The 25,534-nt window shown below is 53.2% G+C and overlaps 1 protein-coding gene across 1 annotated transcript; it reads left to right on the plus strand.

Moving 5' to 3' along the window:
- The first annotated feature begins 1,938 nt into the window (after positions 1 to 1,938).
- Positions 1,939 to 24,883, plus strand: XKR7 (XK related 7). The gene is made up of 3 exons (XM_046678212.1): positions 1,939 to 2,522; positions 22,438 to 22,640; positions 23,928 to 24,883. Exons 1-3 carry the CDS (start codon positions 1,939 to 1,941, stop codon positions 24,881 to 24,883), a joined length of 1,743 nt encoding a protein of 580 aa, XP_046534168.1.
- The last annotated feature ends 651 nt before the right edge of the window (positions 24,884 to 25,534 follow it).

Here is a 25,534-nt window from a genome sequence, read left to right on the forward strand (position 1 = left end):
CTGTCAGGCCCCATCCAGGCACCTGTGAGAAGGGAGAGGTCCAGACAAATGCAGGAACTGGGTCAGGGCCATAAGGGGGTCCAGGGTCAGAACTTGCCTCTGCCTAGGGCTTTGTGCACTCCCTGAGTCTCCCTGCCTAGGGGTGTAGGAGAAAAAGGAAAGGCAGAGATACTGTTCTTTTCTAAATCACATTAAGATTTGGATACCCCCGCACTCCCACTCCAGCCCAACCCACAAAAACTCCCACATGGCCATGGATAGGGACTGGTAGCTTTGAATCCAACCTGACGACTCTCTTAATCCCAAATTCTTCCTCCACAATTTTCAGCCTTGGGCAACAGCTGGCAGTCCAACCTCCTGAGCATTGCTGGGACCAAAACAGTCCCTGGACACAAAAAGGATGCTGGGCTGCAGGACTGCAGATGGCTGCTCCTTCCTGACCGAGGGCAGCTATCTCCCTTCATCTTCCCTTCCCTGTCACTCTGAGGCAGGATGGTCCTTGCCCTTCCCGCATTCCCCTTCTCTTTCCTTCCCCTCTCAACAAACTCTCCCCCTCCTGCTGCGAGGTAGCAAAGCCTATTCTGGAGCCGGATGATGGGCTTGCATTTGGCTCTAGCACTTACTAACTGTGTAACTCCAAACAACTGAATTAACTGCTCTGACTCAGTTTCTTCATCCGTAAAATGGGAGGGAAAAAACACAAACTACCTCACAGACCATGAGGATAAAATAAGTTAGTAATTGCACAGTGCTTAGAATAGTCCCAGGCAAAGAGAAACTTCTACATGAGCATTTGTATAGTAAATGCCCTGGTACAACCAATCTGAGCCAAAGATGAGCTGTGGGTATCCAGGATGTTTGATGGACCCTACCACCTCTCCTGGATTACTGTTATATTCTCTCTTTGGGCTCTCCACTCACAGGGTTGCTTCCCTGTGAGCACTTCTCTCCTCCAGCTGCAGGGTGTTCTCTCTAATCCTGACTTGATCACATTACTTCTTTGCTCAATTCTGCAGTGGTTCCCCATTGCTTCCTGGATAAAGCACATCTTTTGGCCTTTAGGATCTCACGGCTCAGAACTCTCCAGCCCCATCTTTCTACCTCCCTGGATCTGTGATCCAGACTTCCTTAAAAACATGCCCTCCAGCCTCAGGCCTCCAGGCCTCCGCATTTGCTCTTTCCTCCACCTGGTGTTTCCTCCCAGCCCTTTGCCTCTAATGTAGCCCCCTTGGCTGCCCCCACTCTACTAGGGCCGTGGCCAGATGAAGGCAGTCCCCGAGGGAGGGAAGGGGGAGAGTGGGGAAGAGACAGCAACTCTCAGAGCTGCAGTTTTCTCAGCTTCAAAACAATAAGAAGAAGACAATAAAAAAGGGATCTCTCAAGATCAAAGAAGGGGATGGAACAATATGTGAACACTCAGGAAACTAGGAAGTGGCGTTTTAGCATTGAGTGATTGCTAACGTGTTACTGGGGTGCCCGCCCAAGCAGCCCCTTACTTCCAAGTCCCTGGTCCCCCACCCTCCTCAGACCCTGGCCACCGAGGTAAACAGAGGAGATAATGGAAGAGGAGAGGATGGAGAGGAGGGCAGTGAAGAAAAGAGGAAAGAAGGAAGCGGGGAGGTGGGTGAGAGGCAGAAAGCATGTGGCTGGGGCCCCACGCCTCTGAGGAAGGAGGGTGAGGGTGACCCGGGATGCTCTTCCCTCCCCTCCCCTTCTTTCTTCCCAGGGGGGTTGCCCCCATCCGGCACAGCCCAGGCGGGATGGGGGAGGGGAGGGGGCGGCGCCGAGGGGAATGAATAATTGAAGTAGAGGGGAGGAGGAAGAAGAAGAGAAGGAGGAAGAGGAGGAGGCAGGAGCCGCCCGCACAGGGTCCTCCCCACTCCGCACCCCACCCCCTCCGCCGCCCGGAAGTCGCTCCCCGCCTCCTGCTCCGCCAACATGGCCGCGAAGTCGGATGGAGCGGCGGCCGCAGCCGGCCCGGGGCCGGAGGGGGCGGCCGGAGGAGCCCGTAGCGGTGCGGGCTGGCGCGGGGAGGCGGCGGCGGCGGCCGGGGGCCCCGGGGTGACGGGGGCGGGAGGCCCGGGGCCTCGCTACGAGCTGCGGGACTGCTGCTGGGTGCTGTGCGCGCTGCTCGTGTTCTTCTCCGACGGCGCCACGGACCTGTGGCTGGCGGCCTCCTACTACCTGCAGGGTCAGCGCACCTACTTCGGCCTCACGTTGCTATTCGTGCTCCTGCCCTCGCTTGTCGTGCAGCTGCTCAGCTTCCGCTGGTTTGTCTACGATTATACGGAGCCCGCGGGGGCCCCGGGACCCGCCGTCAGCACCAAGGACAGCGGCGCCGGCGGCCCCGCCATCAGTACCAAGGACAGCGCCGTTGCCTTCCGAACCAAAGACGGCAGCTCGGAGCTGGACCCCCCGCCAGAGCCCTCCTCGGCCACAGCCTACCGCCGCCGCTGCTGCCGCCTCTGCATCTGGCTGCTGCAGACCCTCGTCCACCTCCTGCAGCTCGGCCAGGTCTGGAGGTAGGAGAAGCGCAGGTGAAGGGAGCAGAGTTGGAGGAGTGCCGGTGGCAAAGGGCTGCCTGCCGCCCCAGCCCTGCTCTGACCTCTCCAGATTCCCCTCCTGTCCTGACCTCTGCCCCACCCCACCCTATTGCAGTTCTAATTTCTTCTCTGCAAGCTCCTCCTTGGCCTCTGCCCTCAAACTCTGACCAACCCAGTGTCATCCTCTCTGATCTGGCCATTGAGGGAGGAGGGGATGGGGCAAGAAGAGAGAGAAACAGATCCTCAGGGATGTGTGAATGAGGAGGGCCCAGGGCTGATTGGGATGAGTGTGAAGCTTGGAAGAGGGCCTCAGGGCTCCCTCCATCCCCGACCCACTCGCCTCTGCCTGAGTGCCGAGCCCAGACTTGGAAAAGATCTCAGAAGTCCTTCCTTGCTCTCAAAGATTCTCAGTTCGGAATTATGGTGCATTCCCAACCTCCCCGGAGAAACAGAATTTGAGGCAACTAAATGAATATCCTACTCAAACTTTTTGGACTTTTGGGAAGGGGGTGCTGGAACCCACTGAGAATGTCTCTGGCTTCTTCTCTTTTCCAGGACTTCCCCAGTGGCCCCTCTCCCCAAATGGAGCCAAGGGGATTTGAGATCTTGAATCTGAGGTTAGATGGCCACTAGCTGTCCTTTAATCTCAGGACAGTAAGACAAAACTCAGGCTTTGTAAAAGCACTTCCAGGCCTCTTCCTATGCCAAGACTGATGGTGCCTGCTGAGCTGAGCTAACTGGAGAGAGGGGGAATTCCAAACCTAGGGTTCCCCTTGAACTAGAATTGCTCTAATAGCTTAGGCTGTACTGTGCACTGGCAGAATGAACTTGCCTACTATATAATCTTATGCAAAGCCCCTCCTGCCTCCAAGCCTCAGTTTCCTCACCTGTGAAATGAGAGAGAATCCCTACTCTTCTTATCTCATTGGTCTACCATCACATTTTCCTTACCTGTTGGGATGGTCAAGTGAGAGGTCTGTGTGAAGGCCCTGCAGACTTTAACATATTTTAGGAATGTAATAGATTATCGTGATTATCACAGATGTCAGGCAGGAAAGCTTGGAAAAGGTCAAAGTCAACTCTAGAGATGTAAAGACTGGTTATTGCTGTTGTTATATTTATTCTGGTACTTGTTAACACGTTCTGCCTAACTCAGAAGATTCAGTTCTGGGCTGAGGGTTGGAAACAGGACTCCCAGGGTTTGTCCCAGCTGCTCACTTGCTGTGTCACCCTTGTTGTGTTGCCAAATCTCTCTGCCTTGGTGTCCCCATCTACGCCTTCCAAGATGATGTGTATATTCCATTTAGCCCTGGGGAAAAAGGGGGGTGGAGCTCTATCCACACAAGGTGGTGTTATTATTATTAGCTTGACACATAAAAATATTCATGTCTACATCCAGGAACTAATCTGCATTTATCATTCTGTATTCTGTGCTGGAGTGGACAGATGGTGAAAGATATTTTTAGATTCTGAAATGGTAACTTCCTATTCTTGGTAGCCAAAGCTTCATTCCCCTTTCCCTTCACCCTAAAGTGGGCCAGCTGCCCCTTGACTCATTGGCTATCTCAAGCCCCCTTCTTCCGCTTGTTCAGAATCCACCTACAAGAAACTAATATTTCTTTCTTTAACATTAACTGAATTTCCCTCAAACAGGGCAAAAAATGACCAAGGGGTGGGGGTGAGGGTCTCAGGGGAGTGGCTGAGATTGCTGAGGGTCCATTGAGCTCCCTGGTTTCTTAGATAAAAGGACTAGCTATTTCCACTCTCCCGTATTTGTGAAGTGAAGGGGTTAGGATGAGATGATTTTGCAGGAATGACAAACTAATGGCCCTTGAGTTGAACCTGGCCTACGGAAGTGTTTTGTTTGGATTGTATAGTATTTTAAAAACCAACAGTCCCAGCTTCTCTCTTGAAAAAAAACTGAATCTGGCAGTATCAGGCCAGTAACAATTTAGACAGGGTTCTATATGGTCCAGTTTGTCCAGTTCCATTCCCTATGATCACATCTGGACCATTTCACTTAGGCATTAGGGGCACAAGAACCCTAATTTACAGTTCTATAGCAATTATTTTTTTAAGCACTCACTTTGTGCCAAGCCTATTGGTTGCCTTTTTAGCTGTTTCATCTCTTCTGTCTCTCTTAAGGACCCTGTGATGTGGTTAGTATTATCATTCCTACTTAATAGATGAGAGAATGGAGGCTCGGACAGGGGGCATCCTTGCCCAAGGTCACACAGCTAGGGAGTACAAGAGCTGAGACTGAAGACTCTCTGTCTTCAAAGCCCAAGTTCAATTTATCCACCCTGCAATTCTGCCACTAAAGTGTCCCCCAAGCTCAAAGAATTATGAGTCTGAGATCCCAAGATTCCAGGATGATAGAAAGTCAGGGCTTCTGCTGCACTGAGATAAGAATGTGAAAGGAGCGGGGGGTGTGGGGAGTGGTACTATGTGGATAAGGATGGGGAGACAGTGTGTCTTGTGGGGAAAGTACTGGATGCGGGGGTGGGTAGAGTGGGATCAGGAGACCTTCATCTTCATCCCAGTTTGTAATTAGCTTGCTAGGTGACCTTGGGTGAGGCTCTTCCCATCTCTGGACCTCAGTTTCCCTATATGTGAAGTGAGAAGGTTAAATTTGACGACCTTAAGAAGCTTCCCTTTTCTGGAATTCTAACTCTGGGTCTGGTTATCAGAGATAAAACCTCTGGGCCTCTGGGTCCCAAAAGCTTTGGATTCTAAAATGGCTGAGGGCCTGGCTAAATGGAGGAAAATCCAGAGAAGGTACAGAGAAGCCACCAGGGCTGGCATTCCTAGAAATTCAGCAATGTTGGCACAACATGCTTGCTTCCCACATGAAATGTTGCCACAATGCACAGGTTCGCTGTTCAGCAGGACTTGGTGCAGATGTTCTGAGGGTGGAAGCTGGGGTGGTGAGGAAGGAAATGTGTGTCTGAGCCCTCTAGGACCAAAGCTGGGAGACTGGCCAGTCATTCACCTTCTGATCCCACGCCCTCAATTCGGAATAAAATAATTGAATCATAAATGTAGCTTTCAACTCCTCACGCTTGTACAATGCCATAAAGAAGTCGAATGCTTTGAGGAGGCAGGTAGCACAGACCTGTGTCAGTAGATGGGTGTCAGACAAGAGGACATTATGGTCAAGCAGTGTCCTCGAGAAGGGGAAGCTGCCACTCAGCTCAGCTGACAGTGCCATGAGAAATCACAGACCCAGTATTGTCAAGGCTTGATTTCTCAAGAGAAATGGGAAATTGGGATTTCTTTGTGAACCCTGTCCATTTTCAACTGCTAATTAGGATTTTTTAAAATAGTGTCAACCAAAGGAAACACATTTGTGGGCCTGTCCTCTTTGTAACCTCTGGTCTAGCTCTTCACAATTGATGAGGTCCTTTCTTATTCTATTCCCAAACAAACCTGTGAGATGGGTGGTGTTATTATTTTGAGTACAAAATAGGGCTCTGAGGAGGGAGAAGAGGGAAGGGGGTTCACAGACACTGCGCACCCAATGTGTCCCCAGGCCGCACGTGAGGTGCTCTAGGCTCATAATCTCCTTTCACCCTAAAACCTTCTCTCTGGTGACAGTTGACATATCCATTTATCAGACAGGAAAGTGAGGCTCAGAGAAGTTGAGTAACTTGTGCAAGGTCAGCCGCTGAGGAAGTTGGGGAGAGGTGAGGTGCCAGCACAGCTTTGTCCAGTTCACGAGCCCGAGCTCCATGCCTGGACCAGCACACTGGCTGCACTGGGGGCACCCTGAGCAATGGCCCCGGCAGAGGCAGATTGATCCCTGAGAGAAGAGCACACAGATCCTTTGGTGGGACATGAAGCTGGCTGCAGGCTGGACACCAACCTATGTTTTCATCCCTCCCCACCCCCCTACCCTGACCCTCTGAGCTGTTAAGCCACTCAGGGCTGTTAAGCCAATTAAAGTCCTCACCCTGTCTCCTCTGACCCTGTGGGCAGCAGAGCGGTAAGCCATAGATCCTGCTATCCCTAATCTTGAACTCACTGGGCTCCAGCTTTGCCCAGATAAGCATGGTTTGCTAAGCCAATTAGTGGGAGATGATCTGGCATGGGATTCCTCCCAGGCTGTCAGGATCTCGGGACCCCGGACTGGAGAGGGAGGGAGAGAGGCACACTGGGCTTTGAAGGCACTGCCTCTAATACCCCCTCCATATCTAGGCCCCAGCACTGCTCCCTCTGCCTCCTCACAACCCTGCACTCAAGAGAAGTTCTGAAATGAATTAGTGACCTGCCTGGTGTGAAAGTCAGGCTCTGGGTCTCCTCTCCAGGAAACTATATTCTTGGCGTAATGGTTAAGAGCGTGGACTCTGGATTTAAATGTCCTCAGTTCAAATCTTGACCCTACCACTTCCTATATGTGATCTTCACAAGCCATATAATCGCTCTGTGCCTGAGTTTCATCTCTTGTAAACTAGGGACCATAATGGCACCACCACTTGGCTCGTTTCAGGGTTTCATGAGATAATGTGTACCAAGCATTTTGCAAAGGACTGGTCCCATCTTCAAGTATTCAGAACTGTTGGCAGTGATTAGTGCCCTCAGCCAGGGCTTTATTCCTGCAGAAGGAGGTTTGTTCACTGAGCAGGTGGCCGGGGAGGGAGCAGGAGGGCAAGAGGGCCTCGGAGGCCCCTGAAGCCACAGGGACATGGCTGCTGTTCATGTAATCTGCAGTCATTCATTCAGCAAGTATTTTTGGGGCGCCTCATGTATACCAGGTATACGTGCCACATACTGTATACTGAGTTAAATGCTGGGAATAGAATTGTCAACGAGAGAAAGTCGCTGCCCTCGTGGAGCTCAATAGTCTGATGGGGGAAACCAATACACAAATAAAATATAATATGTATCATATACATAATATAAAATATAATGGGTCAGATAGTGGTAAGTGCCATGGAAAAAGGGAAACAGGGCAGGGAGCTACAGAGTCCCAGGGAGGAGGGTGTGTCTTTTTGAGATAAGGTGGTCAGGGCAGGGAGGTGGCATGTACGCAGTGGACGAGGCAAGGGCGAGCTGTGTGGAGGTCTCGGGAAGGGTGTTCCAGGCAAAGGGAAGGAGAAGAGGGAGGAGGAGACCATGTGGCAGGAACAGAGGGCGGGGTGTAGGAGAGGATGACGGACAGGTTGGCTGGGCCAGATCATGCAGGGCCTCACAGGCCCCAGGGAGGACCGGTGCTTTCCCTCTGCATGAAGTGGGAGCCCAAGAGGATTTGAGCAGAGGAGGAACAGCGTCTTGACTTACGCTTGACAATGTGTGCTGCAGCTGCTGGATGGACTATAGACTGCAGGGAGGCCAGGGTAAGCCTAGAGACCCACGAGGAGGATGCTCGATGATCCAGGGGAGAGAAGAGGGGGGCTGGACCAGGGTGGTAGCAGCCAGGGCAGGATCTGTCTGGGGCAGAGCAGACAGGATATCTTTTCTTCTGTGGTCAGTTTCCCCACTGGGGCCTGAGAGATAATGGTTAGGAACTCTTACCCTAGAATCAGCCACATCCTGTGTCTGCCACTTTCTGTGATTTGGGGCAAATGGCATGACTCACCTGTGCCTTGGTTTTCTCATCTGCAAAATGGACATCCTAATCACATAAGGCTTGGGGAAGTAGTATATTAAATACTGTATAGATAGTGTTTAGGACAGTGCCTGGAACATAGGAAGTGCTCAATTCTCATTAATTGTTACTGTTTGTATTATTGTTTATAAAACGGGTCATGGATTCGATTCCATCATGTGATACCATATATCACAGCCCTCTCACCATCATTTCAACCTGAGTATCTCTGAGTTTCTCTTTTTTGATATGTTGGTTACGTGTCTAAGATTTTGTTTTGATAGTCCTTCAGCTGAAACAAGTTTTCAACCCCGTGAACTCTGACTTTGCAGGGTTGTTCCAGTGTGGCCTCACCACCCCCCTCCTGGGAGACCCCTCTCCAGGATGCTCTCCACCCCTACTGCCCCCCTCATCCGGCAGCAACCGGCCATTAGAGCTGCTCCTAACAGACACAGCGGCGGCAGTGGGGCCCAGCGTCCCCCGTTTGATCTATAAAGACCACACAGGAGAAGCCCTAGGGGCAGGAGGGAGGGCTGCCAGGAAATGGCTTTGAACCCCCGGCAGCTGGGGCGAAGGACCCCGGGGAGAGGAAAGAGGATGGGTTGGGATCTACTCTGGCCTCTCCATTCACCACCCTGCCTTTGTTAGGGCCTCGGAATTCCTCCCCTGGGAAATCCTATCAGCCTCCAGTTCCCCCCACCCCACCCCGTCCCGCCTCCACCTGCAGCCGCCATAGTTCTAAAGCTCAGGGCTGACTCTGCCACTCTGGAGCCAGAGGCCTGGCCCTGGCTGCCCTCTGCCCCTCAAGTGAGTCCAAATGCTTTAGCCTGGCATCGAGGCCCTTTGCCTCTCCCGCTTTCATCTTCTCACTGCTCTGGCCCCCCAAACACTAGCCGCACACTCCTCTCCTTCATGCCTCTGAGCAGCTGCTACAGTCCTTCCTCCAGCAACACCCTGTCCCGTTCTCCTCCCAGCGAAATTCTGCACATCCTTCAAGGCCAAGCTCAAACACTACCTCCTCAGAGGAGCTTTCCCTGAGCAAACCCAACACATGCCCCTCTCCACCCCCAAGACCCACCTCCCGCTCTCTTAATCGGGCAAATTGTTGTTTTTAATCTAAAGTGGAAATCGCTTGATTGTTTTGTCTGTTTATAAAGGAGCTCTATGCTCTTGTTGAAACCTTGGGCAGCACAGAAAAGGGAGAAGACTCCGCTCACTCATTATCTCCGGGGGTGGAGAGGTGGGGTTCGAGGAGATTTCCACTTACTCATTAGATATTTCCTGTATTGCTTGAAGATTTTACTCTGATTTTTAATTAACCAAGAAATACAGGTATATATTCACGGGGTTTTAAACAGTCAGATATTACTGAAAAGTATAGTTGCCATTTATAGAGACTTAGATTAGATCATTCCTCTTTACAACAATCCTGTCAAGCAGAGAGTGTGGTGATGAAGAAGCACTGTAGAGCCCAAATTCTGGCTCTGCCACTGAAGAGCTGTGTGACCTTGGGCAAGTCACTTAATCTCTCTGGGCCTCAGTTTCCTCATCTGTGAAATGGGATAACAATGTTCCTAGACAAATTGCCATTGTGGAGGCTTATTGAATTAATATTGGAACATCTTTGCACAGTACTCAGCATATGGTTAAGGGATCAATTAGCGTTAGCTAGCAATATCGGCCCACTTTACAGATGCAGAAATTGATGCCTAGAGAGGTACCAGCCTCCCAGTTAGTAAGTAGCAAAGCCAGGATTTGAAGTGATGCAGTCGGGCTCCCAAGCCCATATGTGTAACCACCGAGTGATACTGCCTTCTGCTAGTTAAGTGTAGTCTTACAAAACAATCAATCATGAATTCCTCTGGGAAGAAGGAAAAAAAATTCAGAAAAGTATTTTTAAATTTTTATTTTCATATAAAGTACCCACTGTTAACATTCTGGGTTCTTCCTCTCAGACATCCCCCCTGGGCACGATTCCTCTGCAGCCCCACAGACCTGATCATATTCTGGTGTGCTCCTCTGCCCACCTGGCTGGTTTTCCCTCCAGATTCCAAGCGCCTGGAAAGTTGAGGCCTCATTCTTTCTTCTCTCTGTCCCCCATGGTGACTGACCCAGAGCAGATCCTCTGTTGCTGTTGGTGGCCTTGCACCCAGCCAGCTTTGGCGAGGTCCATAGCAGGTTCTTAGAACGTGAAGTCTGTTGAAGCAGGCTCTGTGTCTGCAGATGATGTGGGGGGCGCCAAGGCAGTGTGGGAGCCCAGGCTGGGGCTCAGTTCCCAGGAGGAAGCAGGTGTGGCTGACTTAGAAGATGGAGGAAGTCAAGTTTCTCATATGCAGTAGGTGCTCCATAAATGTTCGTGTGAACCGAATGGAATCTTTGAAATCAGAATCTTAAGCAAGACGCTTCACTGCCTTCAGTTGCCCCAGCTGTAGAGTCCAGCTGGGAGCTTGAGAACCCTGGATGAGTTTCCCCAGGAACGGACAAGAGAGCAGAGCAGCCGAGACCTTGGGGCACTGTTGCTGCTCCTGGCTCCATGACTTCCCAGCTGTGTGCCCTAGGCAAGTTGTTTCACCGGCCAGAGCGCTAGTCTCATCTGTGAAATGGGGATAGTGAGACTCCCCACCTTTTAAGGTTCTTGCAAAGATGACTCAAGGTAATATAAATGCACAGGACTTTTACATACTATACACTCAGAAAATATTTACTACTGTGACTATTGGCCCAACTGGCAGCCTATCCTACTTGCTTAGTAACAAGAGGGTGGGTAGGAGAGGGGCATTAAGGGTCCTAATGCTTGCTAACCCTCACCCATGGACCCCCCCTTTCAAGGGAGGAGACTTGTTCTGTGGCTGCGGAGATGGTGTGAGGACAGATGACAAGCCAAGGTTGAAGGGAGGCAGAATCTGTCTGAATAGAAGCAAGAACACCCTGACAATCAAGCTGCCCAGCAGCAGAGCAGGCTGTTCCCCAGGGTGCGGCCTCCATATTGCAGATGTGTGCAGACAAAAGTGGCTGACGGTGGCGAGGATGCTGGAGCAGGGGCTCCTGCTTTCAGTTTGGAGGATAAACTAGGTGCCCTCTAAGGCCTCAGAGTCTTTAAGGGTCTGTGGATCTATCTTGGGGCCTGTATGTATGATGCTTAATCGCGAGACCACAGGGTGTGAACCAGTGGCCCAAGGGCAAATCCAGCCTGAGGATGTGTTTGTTTGGCCCACACAGTATTTTGTTCCCTACTGTTTAATGAAACTTTTTATTATGGAAAAAAATTTAAATATACAAAAGTAGAGGGAACAGGATAATGATCCCCTACCATACCACCATCCTGCTTCAACAATTAACTCCTGGCCAACTGCATTTTCCCTAGGCTGGCACCATGCAATGGAACTTTCTGCCGTGATGGACATGCTCTGTCTCTGCACCATCCGAAACAGTAGCTATGAGCCACACATGACTATGGAGCAATTGCAATGTGGCTAGTGTGACTGAGGAACTCAATTTTAAATTTTGTTTAATTTTAATTAATTTAAATTTAAATAACCATATGTGGCTAGTGTAAGATGCATAGGTGTGGGAGAGCATTGGTCTAGACCTCTCCTCATTTATTTCCCTTCCATGTTATTTTGAAGCAGATCTCAGACATCAAATCATTGCATCCATAAATATTTCAGTATGTCTCTAAAAAGATAGACTTTAAACATATATAACTAAAATATGTAATACTGTTATCACACCTAAAAAAAGGAGTAATACTTTCTTTAAAATTCATAGGGTATTTTTTGAATTAGTTGCCAACATTTCCAAACTGGGGGGGTTTTTTGACATAAATATCGTAATTTCTACATATTCTTGAAAAATTGAAATACCAACCACACTGACCTCCCAGGCTCCCAGGGCAGCAATTAGCTGGAGTGGAGGGACAGCTGGCTTTTTGGACAGGGCACTCCTCTATTCTTCCCCAGAGTCCCTCGTAACGATATGGCTCTGCCCCTCTCCCATCTAGGAGTTCACACCCAGACTCTGCCATCTAGGATCTCACAGACCAGGGGCAGATACAAGTGATGCTTTCTCCCTGCCTTGATCTCCAAGTATCTTCCGATGCCATCAGGAGTCTAGAATCCAACCGCCTCTCCCTCACTGGCTCATGACCTCCCAACTGGACATAGAGATAACAGGAAAAGAGAGAAAGGGGGGACAGAGAGCCTTGAGCTAGAGTATGGGGTCCTGGGTTTTAGTCTCTGCTCTGTACCCACTTCAGAGATGTGGAAAGTGAGGCCCAGAGAGGGGAGGAGAGCTGGCTGCACTCATACAGAGAAGAACATAAGAGGTGGGAACCAAATGCTTTGCTGGAGAGGGGCTGCCTGCCTCCCTGCTGGGAGCAAAAGCAGCACTGGCAGGGGGCTGATGGTGGTTGGTGAGATGGGAGAGGGTCTTGGCTTTTCAGCCAGAGCCTAAAATTAGTGGCAGGGAAATGTTTGGCCTTAGCCCAGCAAAAAAAGAGGCGCTGTGACTCTGTAGGGGGCTTTCTGGAGGAGGGAGACAGCCCAGCTCCCAGCACCACGCGAAACGGGAGCCAAACGTGTAAAATCGCATTCTTTACTGACATTTATGACTCATTTGGCTGCCAATCCTGGGAAGGTCCCATTTTGCATCCTTGCAGGAAGGCTCAGCATGGAGGCGGAGGACTGATGGGGAGGAGGCCTCAGGGCCATTTCCCCCAAGAGCTTCCTGGGCTACATTGCAGGTGCAGGTGAGGAAGCTGTACAACTGGGGGCCCAAAGTTTCCCCAAGAACCCACAGATTGCATCTGGGGCCCCATGGTCTGGCTCAGCTGGATCCGTACCCTGTGGTAAAATGGGGGCGTCAGCCAGTCCTGATTTGAGATGCAACTCTGATGCCTCTGGCTGTTGACCTTGGGTAAGTCACTTGTCCAAATGCCCGTTAAATGTCTCCAGAGTCCATCCCCTTCTACCTGGGCCATCCTCACCTCTCACCTGGCAACTGGTCTCCCACCTTCCACCCTTGCTTCCCTCCAATCTGTTCCCCACAGCCAGAGTACTCCCTCTAAAATGTCTAATCCCATGGCTCCCTTGTTTAAAACCTTTCTGGGACTCTCCATCTTAAGATATAGACCAAATCCTCCACCATGGCCCACCTCATCTCCTGCTTTCTCACCTCCTTCTCTGGGCCTCAGCCTTTCTGACCACTCACTGCTCCCTCCCAGCTCGGGACCTTTGTCCATGTCGCTCTTCTGCCGGAAACTCCCTTCCCTCTCTCCTTCACCTGGCTAACTCCTGTGCCTGCCTCAGATCACGGCTCAGTAGCCACCTCCTTCACAAAGCCTTCCCTGACTGCCACGGCCTCCCCAAGCTGGGCCAAGCCCTTCTCCAGTAGCACTGCCTTCCTCTCTGCTGGAGGACAGAACCCTGTTTGGAGCATGTCTGCCCATGGAAGGTTTGTTATTACATGTTTACATGATGATTTAATTAGTATCCACGTCCCCCACTAGACGGGACCAGATGAGCTGGATCTGTCTTGCTCCCCATTGTGTCCGCCAGCATTGTAGCACAGTTCCTGGCCCATAGTAGGTACTCAAAAATGCTGGGTGAATAAATGTCAAATGAATCTCTTCTATTCTGACATTCAGTTTCCTCATCTGGAAAATGGGGACAATGCCCACAAAACCTCACCGGGCTGCAGTGAGGATGTCAGTGAAGCACATACGGAAGGTCCTCGATGAGTAGCAGTTATTCTTAGAGAGAGGGCGAAGACCCGAAAGAAGACTCTGCCCTGTGAACTTGCCCCAAAGGGACCCCTCTGACCTTCTGACTCCTGGGGAGTCAAACTTAGTGGCACAGGGACAGCCAGCCCAGGAGTGGACCTCAGTTCTACCAGAAACTACACTAGAATGACAAGGCCTCCTCTTCCTGCTGGGACCTCAGAGCCACATGACTCCTTATAACCTCCCATTGGTTGAGTGCCCAGCACCTGGACGGGCACTGTGTACATATCACCACCTTCTGACATCATAGCTACCCTGGAAGGTGGGCATTGCGCCGAGGGCTTCAGAGAGGGAAGCAACTTGCCCAAGACCACACAGAGAGTAAATGAGGAAGCCAGAATCTGAACCCAGGTCTCCCAGTCTCCGGAGCCTGGGTCCTTTCCCTCTGCCCTTGACCACCTTTCCTCGGGGAGCTTATAAAGTACATTCACACTCTTCATCCATCCACTTGTTCAAGAAACAAATATGTGTGGAACATTAACTATGTGTCAGGCACCAGGGACATAGCAGAGAACAGGATGGCCATGGTCCCCACACCATTGGGGAGACAGACGATAAATATGTGAGCAAGTAAACTAGACCATTTCCGGTTGTGATATGTGTTACTAAGAAAAGAAAACAAGGTAACGTGACAGAAAGTGATCAGAGGGGTGGGTAGAAGTGCTTTGGAAGGGGGATCTGGGCAGGGCTCTCTGAGGAGGTGACACTGAACTGAGAGGGAAAGAATGAGAATTTGCCAGGCATTGGGGAATCCCTTTCCAGGCAGAGGTCCTGAGGCTGGAGTGAGCTTGGGGTTTTGAGGAAGCAGCTGGAAAGGTGCAAGATGGGGAGGGCGGAGGGAGATGAGGTCCTAGACGTGGACACACACTGGATCGCACTGGGCCTCCAAAGGTGTGGTGGGGATTTTAGTCTAAGGGCAGTGGGGACTGGCATGACCTGACCTAGGATTTCACAGGATCCCCCAGGCTGCTGGGTGAAGAATAAACTCTAAGAGGCCACGGACGGAAGGAAGAAGACCGGGGGAACCGAGGGGCTGCTGCTTGGAGTTGGGTGGCCTGGACCAGTGTGGTGACACCGGGGTGGAGAGAAGCGGTTGGGTTCAGGACAGAGCTGCTGGGCCTTAATATTTTCAGAACTGGATGGGGAGAAAGATGGGCCTGAGGAAAAGTCCTTGGGGAGGGTGAGGGTCAGGTTACCTGGGCCCTTTTTGTAGAGGAGGACTGAGGCCCACAGAGGGTTGGATGTTCCCAGAAAGTCCAGTGAAAGACTTGAGCCTGGGCCCCCTCACTCTCCAATATGGTATGTTTTCTCTAAACCCACATGATCCCAGGCAAAGCTTTTAGGTCGAACTCTGTCCAACATGGGTCCTCCCTGGCAGCCCTAACTGCATGCCTTCCAGGTGAGCGAAGCTGCCGTGGTAGGCAGCTGGGGGACGGAACGGGCATGAGACTTGTTGACCTGCCCATCCCTTCTCTGGCGCAGGGGTCCGTGGAGAGCCAAGTCTGGGTCCCAGGTCTGGCCCTAACTTGCTGTTTGACTTGGTGCAAGTCCTAGTCCCTTTCTGGGTCTCAGTTTCTTCATCTGTAAAATGAGGATGATAATAGTACCCACCTCAAAGATTTGCTCTGAGGGATGGATAATATGTATAAAGAGGCTTAGCACCGTCTGTGATCCAGTTAGTGCTCGATAAATGTGAGCTACCATTATTATTAACACCTGCACACTGTCCCCCTCCGGACCTGCAGAGCGGTAATGGGCTCGGCTGGTATGGGGTGTCCAGCTCCTTCCCCTCAGCTCTGCCTGCCCAGCTCCCTGCTGGTCACCCTCCAGAGGTCTGCGGGCCTGGCCCACGCTGGAGACCGGAGAGCTGGCCAGGGTGGGGGTGGTTCCTGGATGGAGCGGGGGAGCCGCTGGAAGCTGCTGTGTTTTTGGCCCAGAGCTGTGAGGGGGAGTGGAGAGGGGCGAGAACACACACTCGGAAACGCCGAGACCGACAGATGGAGGAGCTGAGGATGTGAGAGACACAGACAGACAGAGAGAGACCCAGAGCTGGGGAGAGGAGGAGCAGGCAGGGGAGGACGGCCGGAAAACTGGTAGGCACGCTGAGCCACGAGCTGAGCAACAGACCAGCAGATGAACCAAGCAGCCTAGAGACTGAAAGGCAGACAGACAGACCAAAAAGCAGACCCAGAATCCAAGGGGACAGACAGGCTATCCTGACATCCAAGGGACAGACAGAACGACGTTCCTAGCTTCTAAGAGCAGACAGACAGGCTGACCTAGGACCCCAGGTTTAGGCTGACTAACAGACAGACAGAGAGACAACGTGACCCACAGTCCAAGGGACAGACAGGTGGACTGACCCAGGGTCCCAGGGTGAGACTGATTGACAGACAAATAGATTGACTGACTGACAGTAACTGAGGAACAGATAAATACATAGGCTGACCCTGCATTCAAGGGGTAGACACAATGACAGGCTGATCTGAGCCACAGACAGAGACAGTGATCCAAGCTTGAGGGCAGAGAAAGGGATGGGTCCAGGCATGAGCCCAGGTCTTACCGTCTGCATGGAAACAGGCCCAGGCCAGAAACCCTGCCTAGTACCAGAGACTCAGGGTGACCCCGCAACAAAGAACAGGAGAGAGACATGGACTCAGATGCCGGGCCCAGAGGCTTCCTGGCTTCTCAGCACCATGGGATCCCCTCATCTTTCTCTCTTCCTTCTGCCGATTAGAGAGGGGCCCCCAACTCTGGGGGATGCTGGGAGTTTCCTGGGTCACAAAGGCAGCCACTTGGGGAGAAAGGAATGAGCTCTGCCCATCTCTTGCCCCTGCTGCCTGCTCGTGAAGACAATGGGGTCCAGAAGAGAGAGCTTTTTGGGTCCTTGAGAGGAGAGATTTCACACCCTAACTGCTGGCTTCTCTCCTCTCTAGGCTTGGCTTTTTTGCTCCTAACCCCACCCTCAACAATACACATTTATCTGCTCTTCCAATTTCTCCCTGGATGTGCTTTTTCTCTGAGCACAAGACTGGGAGTCAGCAAATTAGATCCAAGGTCGACCTCTGTGCACCTCTGTTTCCTCACCTGTAATATGGGTGGTAGAAGCTGTCTGTTAGCTCCCAGCTCATGCCAGCCTCAGGCAGCTTAAGGATGGGAGCTGTCAGAGTTGGGGAGGCCCAACCAGGCTGAGGAACATCAGGGAAGGCTTCCTGGAGGAGGAAGCACACAAATGAGTCAGTGAGGATAGGAGTTGCCCGTGAGATGTCCTGGCTCTATGCAAAGTCAGGCAGAGAAGCCCCAGGGCTTCCAAGGTCAGGAGGGAGACACATGCACACACTCACATTTATTCACTCAATACATATTTATTGAGTGCCGACTACATGTGCTAATACTGGGGACATGGTGGTGACCAAGACAGACAAGGTCCCTACCCTCATGGAGCTACAGTGGTAAAATAGAAAATAAATGTGTAAATTAATAAGTAAGATTACTGGATAGTGTATGTTAAGAAGAAAATAAGACAGGGCAATGTGGTAGACAAGAGTGATTTGACAAAGGTGGAGGGGATGACGTGCGATGGGTGGCCCGAGAGGCTTCTCTGAGAAGGTGATGCTGGAGCTGGTGAGGAGCCAGCCACAGGAGGATCTGGGGAAGGGGGGGTTCCAGGCAGAGCAAGTGGCATGTGCAAAGGTCCTGGGTCAGGAACAAGTTTCACTGGGTTCCAGGAACCCCCAGGGCATCTGGAGTGCTGGGAACAAAAGAAAAAGAAGTCTGAGATGAGGAGAGAGAAACAGGCAGGGCCAGATGGTTTAAGGCCTGCAAGCCAAAAGGAGAAGCTTGGATTTTGTTCCAAGTGTGATGGGAGGCCCTTGGAAGGTTTGGGGAAGGAGAATGACATGATGTGACAGATTTTAAAAATACCCCACTGGTTGCCACGTGGAGAATGGACTGCAGAGGGGCAGGACTGGAGGCAGAGAGCCCACCAAGAAGCCAAAAGATGACGATGGCCAGGACCAGAGTGGTGGCAGTGGAGAGAATGGACAGCCTGGGGATGCGTTTTGAAGAAGAGCAGACCCCCACGTCTGGATTCCTTTCCCTGAAATGGAGCATCCTTCTCTGGGTGATATCGGTCCCATTTGTGGTAAAGATCAGCTTCTTCCAGGGTTGGCCTGGTGGCCCAGCGTTTAAGTGCGCATGTTCCGCTTCTCAGCGGCCCGGGGTTCACCGGTTCGGATCCCGGGTGCAGACATGGCACCACTTGGCAAAAGCCATGCTGTGGTAGGTGTCCCACGTATAAAGTAAAGGAAGATGGGCACAGATGTTAGCTCAGGGCCAGTCTTCCTCAGCAAAAAGAGAAGGATTGGCAGTAGTTAGCTCAGGACTAATCTTCCTTTAAAAAAAAGAAAAAAAGATTAGCTTCTTCCAACTTCCTTTCAAATGGAGTGGAATAGGGTAGGCTTCCTGGAGGAGGTTTCAAGAGGGGCTACTTGGTGATCAGGAGAGCCAGAGGCCTCCACCTAGCATATGTTCCCTCTCTCTATATGCACATCCCTCTACAGTTTACAAATGCTCACAAGGAGGAAAATGAGGTTCAAAGAGGCAGAGAGACTACCCAAGGCCACACAGCAGTCCAGGACAGGGCAGGGCAGGAAACCCACAAACCCAGCATATTACCATCTTGCCTTTCTGATCTTCACCCTGGTGGCTGTGATGTAGGCAGGATGGCGAGTACTGGCCCCTTTTTAGTGAAGGTAAAACTGAGGCCCAGGGAAATTAGGTCGCACGTCCTGGGCAAGGCTGTTTTAAGACCTTTATAGGCCCCACATCTATCAAGCATATTAAAATGCAGCCACATCAGACATCAAATGTAAATTATATATAGCCAGATAAAAGCCAAATTACAATTGACTGGCTGATATCGTGTTCTGTTTTGCAGACATTTAATTAAACATTTATTAATTTTGATTCTGCAGTTTTTCCCTGTGTTTTGGAGCCAATTTTTTTTTCCAGGCCTCAAACATTTTCCTAGGCCCATAAAAAGCTCGCAGGCCCTTGGCAGCGAGCATTAGTGCCGGCTAGAAGGAACAGCCACAGTTTTGGGTCCTGTTGCCAAAAGGGGCAGAGGCCGAACTCAGGCCCTTTCATCCCCAGACTGTGGTGTGGTCTTTCCACACTCCCTGCTGACCCCACGTCCTTAGGACTCAGAGGCCTCCTTTCTTCCCACGCGTCCCCCAGCCACCCGCCCCGCTCCAGCCCACAGCTGCCCTGGCCTGGGTGAGTCCTTTGTCTGCGGTTAGCTGGGGTGTGGGGCCTTGGAGCTGGCAGAGGAGGGGGCAGGAGTGGGCGGGGAGGTGGGCAGGCAGCCTGTCAGGTGGTGATGGATGCTGGCCGGGCCGGGGCCTCCCTCATGCTGACCTGCGCCAGGAAACAGATGGTCTTCCAGCCTGGGAGAAACTTCCAGGGTGTTGCCCTCCCCCAACTCCCCAGGCCCCTTCATGTTGGACCAGCTGGTCCTTCCTTCCTGTTCAAAGCCAGAGCCACAAGAATGGGGTCAGGGGGAGATGGAGGCCCAGAAAGGTGGTCTGTGTTCTGGGCCCCTCAGAAGCTCTGGGAGCCATCTTGGTCTCTCCCCCAGACTCCTACCTCTGGCCATCTTCAGCTTTGCTCTCTGTGTCTCCTCTGTGCCCTGTCATTTCAGGCCTGGACCAAATCCCAGCCTCTCCGGGCTTTCCTCCAAGTCAGCATCCAGAGTGCGCTTTCTAAGCCACTGAGCTGATCACATCACCCCTGATTCTGGGATAGAATTCAGATTTAGAATGAAATATAAACTCTTCAGTCCAGAATTTGATGCCCTTCACAACTCTAGTCTTCTTATGCCCCTGCCCGTGAAAACCCTCCCCTCCAGGCCCAGCAAACCACTGGCCATTCCCCTAAAAGGCCATATTCTCTCTTGCCTCTATGCCTCTATGCCTTTGCCTTGGCTGGTTCTTCCCCCTAGAATGCCCTTCCACCTCCTGTGGGCCTTCAAATGTCTGCCCATGCTTTAAAACTGAGACCAAATGTTTCCTCCTCCAGGAAGTCTTGCCTGACCCTCTCCCCCAGCTAAAGTTACCCCTCTGTTCTCTGGGTTCCACAGCATCTTAAAGCATCTGTTTCAGCTCTTATCTTGTCTCTCTTCCATGGGACTGTGGGATACTTAAGAGCACAGCCTGGCACATAGCAAGTGGTCAAAATGCACTTGCTAGGTGAATGAATGATTCTGGCTGCAAGGATCCTTATGTGGGGGATAGGCAGGGCCAGCGAATGGAAGATACAGGGAGACAAATTTCTGCTCATCAGGAGAAACATGACCCAGCCCTGGAGCTGCTCAGAAGCTGAAGGCCCTGCCTCAGGACATGGGGACTCCCTATCCTGGGAAGCATGCCAGCAGAGGGTGTAAAGTGCTGATGGAATTCTAGCATCGGACGGGAGAGTCAGACGTAGGAGCCTTTGCGTTTCTCGAGTCAGCTTCTGAGGGAACAGGCCTCTTCCCCCTCCCAGCTGCCAGTCCCATACTGTGTCATGTTGAGGGTATGTCTACACCATCAACTGTGCTGGAAAGACCCAGGGATGGGGAGGAGAGCCCTAAATGGGGCATTTCCAGCCACATTTTGGGAGGCGAGTTTGGGTCTGGAAGGATCTCCGAGTCATCAAGTCCATCCCTCTTGTTGGCAGATAAGAAAGTGAGTCCCAGAGAGGGCCACACCATTGCTAAGACTAGGATACTCATTTGAGGAAACTCTGGGTAGCTGCTGATCCCGAATTCCAGGGAGCACTGTGGTTCCTCCTTGGGCTGGCAACACACAGTTGAATACAGTTGGTCCCCAAACAACATCCTGGCAATGCCAGCACTTCACATCTGGGAAGAGATCCCCCCACCCCCAATCCCTGGTTTCCCAGTTTTGGATTCAGGCAATAGGGTCACTAGATCTGTTGGGATTTTCCCCCCTTGTTTCCGGGGAGATCACGTCTAGAGGAGCCCTCTCTATGCCTGCCCCTGAATCAGAGAATTGGGGGGTTGGGAGGGGCAGGGTCTGTGGCTGCAACAGCCAGGGCAGAGCTGCTGGGCGAGGAACCAGAGCAGAGGGGAAATCAGACCTAGAGATCTGCATGGACAGGTCTCTTGTCACCCTAATGGGCACTGCACTTTAGGGTTACAAAGTATCTTCTCATCCATTTAATCGTCACAGCCACCTTGGGAGGGATTAACGAGGTCTTGGAGAGGGTCATGCCCAAGATCACACAAGAAATTAGAAGCAAAGTCAGGAATTGAACTCAGGACTTAAGAATCCCTTCCATACCCTCTGCAGGGTTACCAGAGTTCCGTGCAATTAAACAAACTTGTGATCGTGCGCGAATTCATTCATTTAGCCAATACAGACTGAGCACCTACTGTGTGCTAAGAACCGAAGGTACAGCAGTTAGCAAGCTGACCCAGTCATCCTCACGGAGTTCACCATCTAGGGGGGATGGATCATAACCAGGAAGTTACAACCCACTGTGACAAGTGCTGGGTTACAGGAAGCCTGGGAGAGGCCCCTACCCCAGGTAGAGGGTGGTAAGCAGAGGCTTCCTGGACACAGTCATGTTTAAAAGGTGAGCCTTGGAAGAAATGCAAGAGTTATCCAGGTTTGGGACTGGGGTGGGGTTGGGGGACAGGGCAGGGTGTTGTTCCAGGCAGAGGGAACAGTAGGTGCAAAGGCCCAGCGGTGAGGGAGAGCGCTGTGAGCTGGAATCTGTGACCTGTACAGGGCAGCTGGAGCCATGAGGTTTGATGGGAGAAGAGGCCCAAGAGGAGCAGCAAAATCTTCCATGCCAGGGGATCTGTGAGCGGCTTCCCTGGGCCCTGTGGGGAAAACTGTCACTCAGGGGTGGGGCTGAAGAACAGCCCAGGGAGCTGCTGGTGGCAACAGAACTGGGGGCTGGCACCAGGGACTGTCCCTGAAGGAACCTTTGTGTGGATGAACTCTTTATGGCTTATGGCGTACAGTGAGAGGCAGTGTTGCCTAATGGTTAGAGTGTGGGCCCTGAGGCCAGGCTGCCTGGGTTTGAATCCTGGTTCCACTGCTTTCTAGCTGTGTGACCTTGGACAAGTGACATACCTCTCTGGGTCTCAGTTTCCTCTTCTATAAAATAGGGATAATCATAGGGCTACGGTAAGCTCAGTGCGCTGTGAGGTGTCAGGAACCCTGCACAGAAAGCAGGCCCCAACCTGCCCTGGCAGTAATGATGAGGACGGTGCTGTATTAAGGGCTTACTCTGTGCCAGTGCTTTAAGCTAAGGAGGCCATTCGGAGCTCCCCAACAGCAGCCCGGGGAGGTGATCCTTTCATTAGGCCCATTTACAGCTGAGGAAAGAGGGTCAGCGCAGCGAGGGAATACACACTGCGCGCTCGCCTTTCGCTCTTGCTGGGGGCCAATGGTGGGCTGGGAGAGGGGCGAGGGGGCCGAGCGCGCGGGAGCCTGAGCACGGCGTCCCTCCCGCAGGTACCTGCACGCCATGTACCTGGGGCTGCAGAGCCGCTGGCGCGGGGAGCGGCTGCGGCGCCACTTCTACTGGCGGATGCTGTTCGAGAGCGCCGACGTGAGCATGCTGCGCCTGCTGGAGACCTTCCTGCGCAGCGCGCCGCAGCTCGTGCTGCAGCTCAGCCTGCTGGTGCACCGCGGCGGCGAGCCCGACCTGCTGCCGGGTGAGCCCCGTCCCCTGCACCCTCGCCCCAGGGCTCTGGGGATGCCCTGCGCCCCTGCCCGCTTAGGGCTCGCTCACCTTCAGTATCCTGGCGGCCCCACTTGTCCACTCTCCCCGCTTCAGGCACCCTGGGGACGCCCCGTGTAGCCCCCAACCTCCCCCAACCCCGCCCGCTCACTGTCCGGGTTTTGGAGGCCCCGCCCCTTCTACTCTCACCACCCTCCAGGCCTCTGGGACGCTCATGTGCCCTCCAATGGCCCACTTACCCTCAGTGTTAGGAGAGACCTGGCCCCTCCACCCCGTCTCCTCCTCTCAGGCCTCCCCGCCCCGGGCGCTCCCCCCTCCTACCCTCCTCCCGTCCCATTGCCAGGGCAGACCAGACCCCATTTCTGCCAAGTCCAAAGAGGCCCTCACACTATCACCACACCTCAGACCCTCTGGGGACTCCCTGCCTCATTGACCTGTCCAATGACCAAAGGGTTCCAGAGAGCCTGTCCATCCACCCTGTTACTGCTCTTCAACCTCCCAGGGACTCCGCCCAGGCCTGGTCCTGGTCCCCATGCACCCACCCCCCACTTTGCCCCTTCCCTAACTCCACAGACCAGGTGAACCCCTTCAGTGACAGAGAAAAACCATGCCTCCAGTCTCCCTGGAGCTCCCCATGGTCCTCCCACCCAGACACTGCCCAACCCACCCTCCATGTCTGGAAAGACTCTGTCACCCCCTCTTGGCTCCCTGGGGATCCCTTGCCCAGGATATTGGGCCCCAATCAAAACTCTTCCCACCCTGGATTTTCTTCCCATGCCCTCAGCTGTGCTGAGCTTGGCCAGCCCTCTCCACAGCCCAGTCTCATCCTGGTGGCCTATAGCTTCTAATAGTCCTCTCCTGGCCCCTCCATGCCCTAATCTTGACCCCCCTACTCTTCACCTCCTTTTCTACTCCCAGAGTCCTGGACCTTAATTTCCCCCACCCACCAAGACCCCTGAACCCTAACACCCCATGCTAGAGACCTGGACCTGCCCATTATGGAGTCCCAAATGACCCCCCTTCCCTCTCCCTCTGTGCTCCCACCTCTGCGGAAGTACCCAGTCCCGCCCCCTCTCACCCCCAGACATTGCTTTGGAAGACCACCCACCCAGACCCTCCTCACACCCCTCCTGATTTGTAGACCCTCCCCTCACACCTCCTCAGAACCCAGCTCCTGACCCAGAACCCTCCCCCTCTCCCCAGACCCCTACCCAGACCCACCCCCTAACCCGCCCACCCCACCCCCACCCTGTCTCTGCAGCCCTCTCCACCTCCGCCTCCCTCGTGTCTCTGGCCTGGACACTGGCCTCCTACCAGAAGGTGCTGCGGGACTCGAGGGATGACAAGCGGCCGCTGTCCTACAAGGGTGCTGTGGCCCAGGTGCTGTGGCACCTGTTCACCATCGCCGCCCGCAGCCTGGCCTTTGCGCTTTTCGCCAGCGTCTACAAGCTCTATTTTGGCATCTTCATTGTGGCCCACTGGTGCGTCATGACCTTCTGGGTCATCCAGGGTGAGACAGACTTCTGCATGTCCAAGTGGGAAGAGATCATCTACAACATGGTGGTGGGCATCATCTACATCTTCTGCTGGTTCAACGTCAAGGAGGGCCGCAGCCGCCGCCGCATGACCCTCTACTACTGCATCATCCTGCTGGAGAACGCCGCGCTCACCGGCTTCTGGTACTCCAGCCGCAACTTCGCCACCGACTTTCGCTCACTTATCCTGGTCTGTGTGGTGGCCTCCAGCTTCGCGCTGGGCATATTCTTCATGTGTGTCTACTACTGTCTCCTGCACCCCAACGGGCCCATGCTGGGTACCCAGGCACCAGGCTGCATCTGCCCTGAGTCCCCAGGGCCCTGCGGCCCACCAGCCGATGCTGTCACCAGTCCCCCGAGGTCCCTGCCGAGGACTACAGGCGCGGAGCGGGAAGGGGCCTCAGTGGGAGGCGAGCGTGCCGGGACCCCCACGCCACCTGTCTTCCAGGTGCGGCCTGGCTTGCCTCCCACACCAGTGGCCCGCACCTTGCGGACAGAGGGGCCTGTCATTCGGATTGACCTGCCTCGTAAGAAGTACCCTGCGTGGGATGCTCACTTTATTGACCGCCGGCTCCGGAAGACCATTTTGGCGCTGGAGTACTCCTCACCCACCACACCCCGGTTGCAGTACCGGAGCGTGGGGGTCTCCCAGGAGCTGCTGGAGTACGAGACAACGGTGTAGGCCACAGTCTCCCCCCAAAAAGGGACAAGCTTTGGCTGACCCCACATCGACCACAGTGTTGAGCCCAGAATTTCAGGGCCAGCAGGCTAAGGGGGAGTGGATCTGCTGGTCCAAGGGTAGAGTGGCCCCACCATTGGGTTCTTTCAGGGGAGGGGGCAGCCTGTGGAGGCCCCAGCCCTAGGCCCTGTTTTCAGCCCTGTGGCCCATTTCCAAAACTCCCCAGAACCAGGGCCCAGGGAATCAACTGGTGCTACACTCCTCGTGAGCTGACCCGCTTCATGGAGGCCTCCACCTCATGTCTGGTGCCAGGCGGCCCCACCCCTCTCCCCTGCCTGGAGTTGCCCACATGTCACCCCCTGTGGACCCACCAGAGAAAGGACACTGTCTGGGGTCCATGACCTGGGCCCTGTGCTCCTCAGGGGGGTGGGGGTGGGCTGCCTCTGTGGTGGGAGGCGATCTCTGAGAAGGATGGAGGAGGCCATGGAAGGAAGATGAGGGGTGAGGTGGGAGTGTCTGGTGGACAAGGCTGGTACAGTTCTTGTGAGGTCCAAAGTCTGGAGCCTGGGCAAGAGGGGAATTGAAGGAGGGAGTTGGGGTGGGGTGGGGAGTTGGGGGTGGGGGGCTGACAGTGCTGGAGCTGGACAGGAGAAA

Source organism: Equus quagga, chromosome 12 (genome assembly GCF_021613505.1).
Source record: "Equus quagga isolate Etosha38 chromosome 12, UCLA_HA_Equagga_1.0, whole genome shotgun sequence".
Classification (NCBI taxonomy): Eukaryota; Metazoa; Chordata; class Mammalia; order Perissodactyla; family Equidae; genus Equus; species Equus quagga.

Excerpts from the sequence above, each read along its gene's own strand:
- XKR7 (XM_046678212.1), top strand. The coding sequence starts at position 1,939 with ATGGCCGCGAAGTCGGATGGAGCGGCGGCCGCAGCCGGCCCGGGGCCG. Across the intron at positions 2,523-22,437 it reads CAGCTCGGCCAGGTCTGGAG|GTACCTGCACGCCATGTACC; the intron begins GTAGGAGAAGCG and ends TCCCTCCCGCAG. Across the intron at positions 22,641-23,927 it reads CGAGCCCGACCTGCTGCCGG|CCCTCTCCACCTCCGCCTCC; the intron begins GTGAGCCCCGTC and ends CTGTCTCTGCAG.